This window comes from Triturus cristatus, chromosome 7 (assembly GCF_964204655.1).
Source record: "Triturus cristatus chromosome 7, aTriCri1.1, whole genome shotgun sequence".
NCBI classification, from domain to species: Eukaryota; Metazoa; Chordata; class Amphibia; order Caudata; family Salamandridae; genus Triturus; species Triturus cristatus.
The window spans coordinates 662,126,969-662,140,412 of record NC_140590.1 but is presented as its reverse complement, the minus strand read 5'-3'; the positions used below and the strand labels follow the sequence as shown (position 1 = coordinate 662,140,412).

Genomic DNA, 13,444 nt, shown 5'->3' with positions numbered 1-13,444 from the left:
TAACTAGTCTCTAAAGTTGTAATATAAAATATGTGCTGGGGAGTGTAACGTTGCATATGCACTGTGACAAAGATATGGATCCCAGATTGTAATATGTATGGCATAGCACTGTGTGTTATAACATAGGAATCGAGGAAGGCACGTTAGATGGGGCAATATAACCCGTGCGAAGACAAGTGTGGCATGACATATTCACGGGGTGGTGTTACAGTGCACATGGGCTAGAGAGTGTCATAGCATATGCACTAGCTGGTGGAATACAACACAGAGGTGTGTGGCACTCAGCAGGCAATGGTGGGTGTAATACAGCATTGGGCTCTGCCAGGAGCGTGCTGTGACTCTCAAGTGATGTTCGTCCCCTTTCCAGAGAGTACAATAAAAAATATTACACATCCGGCAGTGGATGTGTGTTTTATTAACCGTGAGGGGGGTTTCTTGCATAGTTTTGGTCAAATTTTTGTCGAATCCCCTTTGAATGGCTTGGTGTGCATGTGTATTAAATGTGCCCGTCAATAGCTACCCATGTTTGTATAAATAAACGACAAGGGTGTCTACCGGGATTAGGCACGGTAGGGCATCAGACATGTCAGAGCTTCACTAGTGGTGTAAATACATTCCACGAGGATTCATTGTATGCATAGTCGCCTTTTAATGAATATCACGCAAATCGTCATGGTGATAGGTACGTACGGTTTGTCAAGCATGTCCTAGGTGTGTCTATAAATATATATTTTTTAAAAATAATATATATCCCCAATTTAAAACGTGCCATAGTGCGTGTTTGCACACGTCACCTCAGGCCCCGTCCCCTCCCTTCACCACTGTGTAAACGTGCCCTGTGGCTGTTCTAAGTTGAGAGATTAAGTCCCCTTGAATCCTAAGGGTCCCTAGGGTCAAACTAGACCACTAGGTACCTCCAGTAAGCGCCACAGAGCTGCGTTGCAGAGAGGTGTAAAAAGGGGCTTGGCCTCAGAACATCTGTCTGCAGCGCAGCTCCCTGGCGCATCCTGGAGATGCCTGTTGGGCTAGTTGGCCCTCAGTGACCCTCAGTATTGAAGAGGAATTAATTCCCCAACTTACAACTCACCAGGGGGCGCATTTGCAGAGTGCTGCATGGAGTGGGCGTGGCCTCCAGAACAATGCTAGTCTTTTATTTTTTTTATTTTTTTAAGAAGGGGGGCTGTGTGGTTCCCCTTCTTATTCTAATTTATTGGCCCTGATGACCCCATCCCCCAGGGCCTGTCTCCTAATTATATTTTTTTTACCCCAATCCCCAGGGCCGGCCACTGTTTTTTATTATTTTTAAAAAATATATATTCAAAGACACACCTAGGACATGCTGGACAAACCGTACGTACCTATCACCATGACGATTTGAGTGATATTCATTAAAAGGCGACTATGCATACAATGAATCCACATGGAATGTATTTACACCACTAGTGAAGCTCTGACATGTCTGATGCCCTACCGTGCCTAATCCCGGTAGACACCCTTGTCGTTTATTTATACAAACATGGATAGCTATTGACGGGCACATTTAATACACATGCACACCAAGCCATTCAAAGGGGATTCGACAAAAAATTGACCAAAACTATGCAAGAAACCCCCCTCACGGTTAATAAAACACGCATCCACTGCCGGATGTGTAATACTTTTTATTTTACTCTCTGGAAAGGGGACGAACATCACTTGAGAGTCACAGCGCGCTCCTGGCAGAGCCTAATGCTGTGTTACACCCACCATTGCCTGCCGAGTGCCACACACCTCTGTGTTGTATTCCACCAGCTAGTGCATATGCTATGACACTCTCTAGCCCATGTGCACTGTAACACCACCCCGTGAATATGTCATGCCACACTTGTCTTCGCACGGGTTATATTGCCCCATCTAACGTGCCTTCCTCGATGCCTATGTTATAACGCACAGTGCTATGCCATACATATTACAATCTGGGATCCATATCTTTGTCACAGTGCATATGCAACGTTACACTCCCCAGCACATATTTTATATTACAACTTTAGAGACTAGTTAGGTTACACAACACTGTCCTGTGCATATTACACTCCAAGGCGCACATTGCATAGCACGCGCTAGTGCCTGTGCTATCTCGCGCTCTCCAATGAATCTGTCATTGCGCACAATGTATTGCATATTATATTTCACGCCCGGTTCATCTTATATCACTCTTTTTGGTGCATAGTTTATACCATACACTATATCTAGTTTTCATTTTCAATCGTGCTCTCAGGACTATGTTCTATATAACACTGTGTTCACCTACCCTTTTCACGGGCATTACATTTTGCGATAGGGGGTGGAGGGTCAGGGGGTGTTTCTGCCAAGTGAGCCCGGAGTCACAGTCACAAACGTCCTCTTCTTCCTGAATAAAAGTGAGATTATGCTGCATACTTGTTCATATTTTAAGTAGTTCGCACAGACACACGTTTTAAAAACAATAAAGTTCCTAATACCCACCTTCTCTGAACAGTTAGCTTGCTGCCCAATCCCCCTCCTCCCTATCCTCTGTTGTGTGAATCCATCGACTAGCCTTCTCCCTCCTGCCATGCATGGTCTGATGTGCTGCCACTGCCCTCAATTTAGTATGATGTACCAGTCCCCTCCTCCTGCCCTCCATTGCCCAATTCTATGCCCCATCATTGACCTCCTGCTTAAACTCTGTGCTTAGCTTGCTGCCCCTATTCTCCTTCCCCCTGCCCTCTGATGTCTTTGTGCATGCCCCTGCTCCATCCTTTTTGCCCACCATGTTCCATGGACCTGCCACTCCTATCTACTCTGAGTGTTCTGTTGAGCTGCCACTCCCCTCCCACCTGCCTAGCATTGTCAGATGACTGTAACCTGTCCCTGCCACCTCCACTCTGCCTGTCAACATGCCATGCCCCTATCCTCTTCCTCCTGTCCTACATGGTCCATTGTACTGCCACACCCTTCTGCCCTCCCTGGTCTGTTGTGCTGCAACTGCTCCTCCTGCCTGCCCCGTGCGGTCTGTTGTGAGGCCCCTTCCCCTGAACTTTCTTGTCTGTGCACAGGTCCTGACCCTCCCTTCTATCCTCCATCGTCCTTTGTGCATGCCCCTGCACCCTCCTTCTTGCCCATCATAGCCATTGTGCTGCCACTAACCCTCCCACTTGCCATGCATGGTCTTCTGTGCTGCCATGGCCCCTCCCACCTTCCCTGTGTGGTCAGTTAGCTGCCCCTGACCCCTCCCACCTTCCCTCCATGGTCTGTGTGTATGCCATCACAGTCTCACTGTTGCTCTTCATGGTGTGTCTTGCTTCTAGTGCCCATCCTGCCTGACCTCCATGGCTATCTTGCTGCTCCTGCCCTGCCCCCTTGCCCCCAGCCCTCTGTTTACATGTGCAGACCCCTACTCCCTCCCTCCTGGCTTGTCTGTTCCATTGTAATGCCCCTGATCCGTCCCTCCTGCCCTTTATGGTCTGTTATGCTGCAGCTTTCTCTCCTGTCTGTCCATTATGGTCAGCTAGCTACCATTGCCTCTTGCCCCTCTGTTCTCTGTTGTCCATGTGCATGGTACTGTCCACTCCCTCTTGCTTTCTATGGATTGTTGTGCTGTACTCCCGTCCGCATGCCCTGTGTGGTGTATTGTGCTGCTGCAAACCCTGATGCCTGCCCTGCAGGGTCAGTTTGGTGCACCTCTCCATGTCCCTCCTGTCCTCTGTTATCCAAGTCCATGTCCCTACCCCATTTCCTTCCATGATCCAATGTACCATACTTGCGAACATTTTGAACTTGGTAAGAGGGAGATTTTGAAAAAAAACTGGGGTATTGATTTTCCCCTTTGAGTTACATTGAAAAAGAGGAGATTGTAGACAGGAGACAGATCAAATAAAGCCCATTTGAGCTTAAAAACATTGGACGTTTCCTGGCTGAATCGGGTCTGTTGGCATGTATGGTTGTACTACCATTGCCTCTTCCTTCTGCCCACAATGGTCTATTACATTGCCACAGCCTCTCTTGCAAGTCCTGTATTGTTGGTTTGTTGCCCCTGCCCCCCTTTCCACTGCCCTCCATAGTCTGTTGTGCTGCCACGGCCCTTCCTGCCTGCTCAGTGTGGTTAAATTGTTGCCTATGCACCCTCCTACCTGCCTTCAATTTTCTGAGTCCGTGCCCCTGGCCTCTGCCTCTCAACAGTATCCTAATGAACAACTAGATTGCTAGCATTCTATATTTATTACAAAAGTGTGGAACGCCTGACGTCATCTTGATGTAATCAAAACTGTAATACCTAGAGCATTTCCTTTAGAAATTACATATATGAGAGGGTCTTATTGGCATCAAAATTATGGTTAGTGCTCTAAAAGACTAAAATAAGGACATATTTTCTGAGTTTTCAAATAGCGACAAAGCACTTTTAAATTATTTGTTATCTTTATGTTTTTTTATCCAGTTGACCACTTGATTAAATGTTGCACTTAGGGGAGAGGATGTGGTGTTACTTCCAGAACTGCAGACTTTGCAACTGGGGAACCAGGTTGGAGTTTCTGCTTCAGCTCGACATTCTGTGATTCTGGTCAAATCACTTAGTCTCCCCATGTCTACAACCAAAATGAATTTGTTCTTGTGTGATGTAACCAATGCTCATGTAAAGCACTCCAATACCTGACAAGTCTGCACTATATAACATTGCAAAAACACAAAATAATAAGTGTTTTCCACACTTCTGTCATTGGCCTATATTTGGGCTACATCTGGGTGATTTTGGGCTACATTTGGGCTCTTTTGTCTCCGGTGGCCATCTTGGGAGATTTATTTGTTATGAAGTTTCCTAATTTCCTCATGTACTGCAGTCTCCTCAGTAGGAAATGCTTTCAGTTTTTTACTTTGATTCCATCATGAAGGTATTCAGATATGTCACACATTTGCCATAAATTCTGAAAGTTAGCAATCTAGTTGCTCATTAGATCACTGTAGTAAAACTACTGTTCACCATGGAAGTCTGCTCCTGGTATTAAAAGTGCATGTTTCAGTCTGCATGTCAGAATTTTTTAATGAAATAGAAGAGGATTTGAGAAGTCACTCAAAATGAACCCCCTCATTGGGTTCCTTTTTAAATTAAATGTTTTAAGTGTTACAAGTTTATTCCAATCAAGATGGCTTCAGGTGTGCCATACTTTTGTCATAATGAAGACAGTAAGCGCTCTAGTTGTTTTTAAAAACACTCTGGGACATTCTGTCACTGGGCTATACTTGGGCTACATCTGGGTGATATTTGGGCTACATTTGGGCTCTTTTGTCTCTGGTGGCCATCTTGGGAGACTTATTTGTTATGAAGTTTCCTAATTTCCTCATTTACTGCAGTCTCCTCAGTAGGAAATACTTTCAGTTTTTTACTTTGATTCCATCAAGAAGGCATTCAGATGTGTCACACATTTGCCATAAATTCAGAATGTTAGCACTCTTTTTGCTCATTAGATCACTGTAGTAAAGCTACTGCTCACCAGGGAAAACTGCTGCTGGTATTGAAAGTGCATGTTTCAGTCTGCATGTCAGAATTTTTTAATGAAATAAAAGAGGATTTCAGAAGTCAAAATGTACCCTAGTTTTTCTTTCTGCAGCACTAATCATACTTGTTATGGAAAAATGAACCCCCTCATTTTGTTCCTTTTTAAATTAAATGTTTTAAGAGTTACCACTTTAATCCAAGCAAGATGGCTTCAGGTGTGCCATACGTTTATCATAAGTAGGACTGTTAGCGCTCTAGTTGTTCTTTGGAACACTCTGGGAAGCTGCAGTAGAACACAAAGGAATCAACTGACAGTCTCTGCCCTTGTTGGATGTACATGTTTTACTGAGAATGTCAGACTTCATTCTCACATGACTGAGAAAGATAATGTGAATTTACAGAAAATAAGCTCTCAGTTTAGCTTATAGATCACCTTCTAAACCTCTGTGGGAAAAGCATGAGAAAATATTTTTCTCTCAATCATGATATCCCAGCAGAAGGCTTTTTCACATGGTGAAATCACCTTAGAACATACCACAATTCCTAAAATGAGTATGGTACCATCAACAAATGATTTATAATGTAACTAAAGTCTTAAAACCTTCTATTAACTGCAATGCTTTTTAATGAGGTGCTATCATGTATATTGGTCCCAAGATGGCTGCCAACACTTCTTGGATGAAGTGCTGACAGCCAATCAGATCTCAGGATGAGATGTGTGGTTAGGCTCCGCCCACATATATATATGATTTTACTTTTGATTTTCTCAGGAACTACTGAACAGATTGACACCAGACCTGCAAAAGGCACTTCCCTGAGCTGAGGACTACCTCTCTGCCAAATTTCAAGTAATTCTGTTCAGCCGTTCGGGCTGTACCTTGGACTAAAGGTCCCTATGGAAAATTGCATGGGGAAAACGCGTTTGGGGAACCCCCTTTTTTCTCAGCCCCCGCTTGACGAATCCCCCCGAGACTTTCAGAGTAGGAGTGGAGCCGAGCGCCCCACCTATTTTGAAAATTTCGCGAGGATTCGTCAACCGGCGCCAAAGTTATTCCAAATAGAATGTTGCGGATTTCCTATGGAAACACGGTCCTAACTATAACTATCTACTGGCGACCGCCAGTAGATAATATATATATATATATGATGGAAATCGGATGGCAGGAGAATGTTACCTTTCGTTTCTCGGAGGCCCACTAAAGGCAGTGACAGCACATTAATTTTGTATGAGAGCACAGAACCTACTAAGGAATAATTTTAGAAAAGACACTGCAAAGTTCACGAAGAGAAAAACAACTTAACACTACAACTCCCAGTGTGCAGTACAAACTGAAATAACCTGCTGCTAATTAAAGAGCGTCATAAATACCAACAGGCTGGAGTAAGTGGCTTTTCTGTGTAATCTGCGCCGATACAATGCAATGCCTGTGAACAAGGAGTTCATATCTCCGAAACGAGAATGTATTTCCGAGGGATGAAATGTTTGTTTGCCCACATTAATCCGTCTTTGAGTGCGCTTCCAAATTGAGGATCTTTGGTGAACAAAATATATATATATATATATATATATATATATGTCTTTCCAACAGGATGAAATCTGAGAGTTCCCAGAAAATAATCCAGCGGCACACCAAGGACAACACAATAAATTTTTTATTGCGTTAAACGCAATAAAAAATGTATTGTGTTGTAAAGACATAATCCTGTTGGAAAGACATAATAAGTGGAGTTGCGACTGCGGCTGGCACCGGCGTCGAAAGGAAGGAGAGCGGGGATCTCGCAATGACTCTTTGGAAACATATATATATATGCTTCGAAACGCGTAAGGCGAAGTACAAATTTTCTGAACGTGAGTGTGCCTTACTGGGTCTGATTCAGAGGGCATCTTTGAACCAAGGTTCAATTGTTTTCTTAATTAATAAATATGGCAGTTCCGGCCGTGAAGAGTGCACCACCCTCTGTATGTGAGGGGCCACGGAGACACAGAACTGTGTCTAAGTCTCCGGTGGGGAATCAGACGGCGCATTAATTGTTAATCTGACGATTCGAAGGCCCACTGAAGGGCGAAGAAAAACCCATAAAGGATGTGCAGCCATGGGACCAACTATTGGGAACACTGAGGGAAGGCACAACAAACCTACTAAGGTAAAACCGAACTGCAAACCCCAGCATGCCACACTAGTGGACACACCTGATACGAAATGAGGGACGTAATAAAACACGTGCTGGTTAAAGCGCCTTTTCCTTTTGCCCGTGAATGCATATGGTGTTGCCTGTGATCAAGGAGCGTCCCTGCTCCGAAACGCGTAAGGCGAAGTACAAATTTTCTGAACGTGAGTGTGCCTTACTGGGTCTGATTCAGAGTGCATCTTCGAACCGAGGTTCAGTTGCTTTCATAATATATATATATATATATATAAAAGTACATCTATACGGTGATGAAGCCATGATGTAAAGGTACTCCTTATGTACTGGCCTGAATGTAATGACTTGATGTATTTCTCTGTGATTAATGACATACAACCACAACAAGTTCATACATACTTTGTTAAATACCATCACTAATCTTTCAATTAGAGGCCGATTACAATGTTGGTTGTTTGTAAAGCCTCTGACCGCTAGTCCGATCGACACAGTCAGTTTGCAGTCTGACCAGCGAATTACGATGTTGGTAGTTTGAGCGTAAACTGGCCAGTCATTCTGATGCGGTTCCGAGTCTCTGAGTTTTCTGGCTGGTCGGAACCGCCCCGTAAGCATCGAAGTATGGCTTTTCTGATTTCTGATGTCGGTTTGCCACAGCCTTTGATGCTAGGCTTTCCAACATGGAAAGGCTGTTGGAAAGCAACTTTGGTGGCCCCTAGCAGGGCCCCTTTGCTTCCATGGCCTATGTTAGGTGGCCAAGGGCGTACCTAGGGTGCCCCTCTGTAAATCCCTGCACTGTGTGGCAGGCACCATGGGATGTCTGCCACAGGGTGCATGGTTTTACACATGCACCCATTTCTCAATGGGAGCCTGTATACCGGCCAGTTTACGGCCATAACACAAGCTCCCATAAAGAAATGGGAGTAACCAACCGAACAGTGTTCGGTCGCATCATGATCAGGGGGTCATAACTGTCGACCAGAGGTCAGTCAGTCGGTCCCGAGACTGCGACTGTGTAGGTCAGAGGCAACTCTGACCAACATCGTAATAAGCCACTAAATGTCTTAGCTGTCTGCTTGTCCAACCACATCCTGTTTATATATTCCATAAAACCGATAGACTGAACACATACCTGTTATACGATGTGATACAACAATGGCATAATGGCATGTATTGACATGCACCTCATCATGAAGAATGACGATTTCCTTTATCTCTTAATATAGGTTAATAATTTAGCATTTTCTATATTAATAATATTATGTGGATAGATGTGAAAACTATATTACTTCCAAATTGATTATACTAAGCATAACATTTCAATTGTTTGACACCAGATACCTATGGAAGACGACGTTCTACGTTTTTCTTCTTAAAGTCATCTTATTGGTCCACACACAAGAAAAGTGGGATCGAGGTGGCGTCTGACAATGTCAGCGATGGGGAAAGTACCAGTGATTTCATTGAAGCAGTGACTCCAGAATTTCGTGGGAAAGAAGCCATCAGGTAGGAACACCACATGACACTGCAATACTTGTTACACTGTGATTCAAAATCTTTAAAACTAGGATGTATTTTATGAGGGTTCAGTACTTCTTGTTTTAATTTCCTCTTCCTAAGTATTATGAAATCTCAATTATACCAAGTATATATTAATACAAATTTAAAGGATGTTTGCCCATTTCTTGGAAGGCAACTTTTGCATTGTGTGAAAGCCTCCTTCACCTTACCTTCCCCAGTGTTGTTGGCTGAATACTCTACAGCATTAATAGAGCACATTCTACTATGCTGTATAGATGTATTCTCGCTGACTGTACTACTGAATTCAACAGCAGCAATACAATGACATACAAATATAGAGGACAGACTATCAAGAGACAAATATTCAAAGGCAAGTATATATAGGAAAGTATAGATTTACTATTCCTAGCTCCACATCTACGTACCTTGAAGATATATGTACTGGATATCTAAATATATGTGGAACCAGGTGTTAAAAATCTATACTTTCTCACCTGTAGATATTTTAGTAAAATATTTAATAAAATATTCTGTACTCAGTATTCTGTCCCATCAATACTGTTGATTCAAATTCAGGGGAGAGATTAGTCTCATCATCCTGGAAAGAGCAGCTGGCCTTAACAACATACAGTTGAACTTAGCAGCTCATAAAAAGTAACCTCCAAACCATAGAAAAGAAAAAGCTGTTCCACTGGTGAGCATGATGCAGAACAGATTTTGGTGGTAGACCATTGAGGAATTTTGAATTTATTCTTGTGAAAAGACAGTATTATCTTTGTGATCATTAGTTCTCTAATCCTTCAGGTGTGCACCTTGAGGTGCCCCAAGCATGTGTGTGTATATATATATATATATATATATATATATATATATATATATTCACTTAAAAAAACATAGGTTTCACACATGTTATAGTTAGCTGGACATTTCACTCGTAAAAAACCAATGAAATTCCCCCGTTATAGTTACTGCAGGCAACTATAACTCACGCAACCGCAATCCTCTGCTGATGACGTCAGATATTACATCACTGTATTTAGACACTTATTTACCCATGTCTTCTTCCATTAATCTTTAGCTATACATATATTACAAATATTTATTTTTCATACAGACACATATGTCATCAGTGATGTAATATCTGACGTCATCAGCAGAGGATTGCTGTCGTGCGAGTTATAGTTATCTGAACTAACTATAACGGGGGAATTTCATTGGTTTTTTACGAGTGAAATATCCACCTAACTATAACCTGTGTGAATCCTATGGTTTTTTAAGTGAATTTGCAAGGTTTTTTAAATGCTAATTCCTAACTATAACGTGTGTGAAACCTATGGTTTTTTAAGTGAATTTGTATGGTTTTTTAAAAGCTAAGTTATGTATTTATTATTTTTTTTTTTCAAGGTTTTTCACCGTGCGCGCACTTTGGGCACACGGTGCACTGCGCGCACCGTGCACGCTCCCCGGAATTTTTTTGAAAAAATAAAACATTTTTTTTTCCCCTTGGGGGTCCTTCTGTGACCCCCTGACAAAGTCTAGGGGGTCAGGGACTCTCTTCCCTGCCCTCTTTTCACGTTTTCCACCTTTTTTCACCCTTTCCTTTACAGTGCGAGAGACAAAATGGCGGCCGACACTTCCTGATTTCGACCGATTTGAATGTTTACCGACATCTAACAACCAATCAGAATTTCGCTCGCGCATGGCACCGTGCACGCACGTGCGCACACGGTGCGCGCGTATAGATATTTATATGCTTTTAAATGCTATTTTCTCAGAAAATACTGAACAGATTGACACCAGACCTGCAAAAGGCACTTCCCTGACCTGAGGACTACCTCTCTGCCAAATTTCAAGTAATTCTGTTCAGCCGTTCGAGCTGTACCTTCGACTAAAGGTCCTATGGAAAAATGCATGGGGAAAACGCGTTTTGGGACCCCCCTTTTTTCTCGGCACCCGCTTGACGAATCACCCCGAGACTTTCAGGGTAGGAGCTGAGTGGAGCGCCCCATTTGTTTTGAAAATGTCGCGAGGATTCGTCAACCGGCGCCAAAGTTATTCAAAATAGAATTTTGAGATTTCCTATGGAAACACGATCCTAACTATAACTACCTACTGGCGACCGCCAGTAGATAATATATATATATATGTATTCACTGAAAAAAACATAGGTTTCACACATGTTATAGTTAGCTGGACATTTCACTCGTAAAAAACCATTGAAATTCCCCGGTTATAGTTAGTTCAGGTAACTATAACTCGCGCGACCGCAATCCACTGCTGATGACATCACATATTACATCACTGTATTCACTAAGATACTGTTAATAAGTCAGTTATACAATTAATTTTACAAAAAAAACCATCCATTTAGACACTTATTTACCCGTTTATACTTCCATTAACCTTTAGATATACATATATAAAAAATATTTATTTTACAGAAAGACACATATTCACTGGATGATGTCATCAGTGATGTAATATGTGACATCATCAGCAGTGGATTGCGGTCGCGTGAGTTATAGTTACCTGAATTAACTATAACGGGGGAATTTCAATGGTTTTTTACGAGTGAAATGTCCAGCTAACTATAACATGTGTGAAACCTATGTTTTTTTCAGTGAATTTGCAAGGTTTTTTAAATGCTAATTCCTAACTATAACATGTGTGAAACCTATGGTTTTTTATGTGAATGTGCAAGGTTTTTTAAATGCTAATTTCTAACTATAACGTGTGTGAAACCTATGGTTTTTTTAGTGAATTTGTAAGGTTTTTTAAATGCTAATTTATGTATGTATTATTGTATTTTTTATATATTTATTTTACAATAAACTACCTATGTATATAGTTATAGATTGACTGTATCCTGTAATAAAACAGTTTAAAATGTTTTTTTTTAATGGTTTTTCACCGTGCGCACCCCGCGATTTTTGAAAAAAAAAGAAAATGTTTTTTTCACCCTTCGGGATCCTTCAGGGACCCCCTGACAAAGGCTAGGGGGTCAGGAACTCTCTACCCTGCCCCCTTTTCACGTTCTCCACCTTTCTTTTTCACTGTCACACACAAAATGGCGTCCGACACTTCCTGATTTCGACCGATTCGAATGTTGACTGACATCTAACCACCAATCAGAATTACGCTCGCGCACGGCCACGGTGTGCGCATATAGATATTTATGTACTTTTAACTGCAATTTTCTCAGGAACTACTGAACAGATTGCCACCATATATGCAAAAGGCACATGCCTGACCTGAGGACTACCTCTTTGCCAAATTTCAAGTAATTCTGTTCAGCCGTTTGGGCTGTACCTTCGACTAAAGGTCCTATGGGAAAATGCATGGGGAAAATGCGTTTTGGGACCCCCCTTTTTTCTCAGCCCCCGCTTGACGAATCACCCCGAGACTTTCAGGGTAGGATCTGAGCGGAGCGCCCCATTAGTTTTGAACATTTCGCGAGGATTCGTCAACCGGCGCCAAAGTTATTCAAAATAGAATTTTCAGACTTCCTATGGGAACTCGGTCCTAACTATAACTATCTACTGGCGACCGCCAGTAGATAATATATATATATATATATGAAAAATGAAGATTGCCGCTTCTGTGGGATGCACTCACTAGGGGTAAGCCAAACATCAAAAGGCAGCACACTTGAAACCTCTCCCCACATAGGTACTGCCAACGCGTTTCAGATAACCTCCTTCCTCTGGGCAGTTTGCAGAAAAAGGAGAGGCAAACAACAGGCTAGCAGAACATCCCCTCTTTTATTTCTAAAATTTTCAAATGTAAGTCAGGTGAGTTAATACTTGCATGCTGGGACTGGAAGTATTTTACTCCCAAGTGGGTGTTGCCTCACAATTTTCTAAAAGTTCATCGTGGGACAAACAAAGTTCCAAAGCGGCACCTGTATTGCGAAGGCTCCCCCAGCTCCGCATCCCCATGTGCCCACTTGGGAGTAAAAGATTACCAGTCCCAGCATGCAAGTATTAACTCACCTGACTTGCATTTGAAATGCCGAACAGAATATGCTGTTTATGTTCTTACCTGTACCTGTGGCCTCTCTTATGTAGGCAGCACCAAACTCCAAGTGCATGCCCACATTCTCCAACATTTGAGAGCTATTGTGAATAACGTTGCCACCTATCCAGTGGCCCATCACTTCGAAGAAAGGCATAACAATGACCTCAAATGTCTCAGCTATTTTGTAATTGATGCCATCCCTAAATTACGACGGGGTGGCAATAGGGAAAGGTTACTGAGACAATTAGAGACCCGACCTAATACTGGAACTTG

General features: G+C 42.5%; 1 protein-coding gene across 3 annotated transcripts in view; it reads left to right on the top strand.

Annotated features, from left to right (window-relative positions):
• LOC146810314 (ATP-binding cassette sub-family A member 10-like) overlaps positions 1 to 13,444 on the top strand; it is a 1,546,030-nt gene that overhangs the window by 357,297 nt on the left and 1,175,289 nt on the right. For all 3 annotated transcript variants that reach the window (XM_085617307.1, XM_085617308.1, XM_085617306.1), the window contains exon 10: positions 8,971 to 9,139. In XM_085617307.1, coding sequence (XP_085473433.1) covers positions 8,971 to 9,139 — 169 coding nt within the window. The remainder of the gene's footprint in view (positions 1 to 8,970; positions 9,140 to 13,444) is intronic.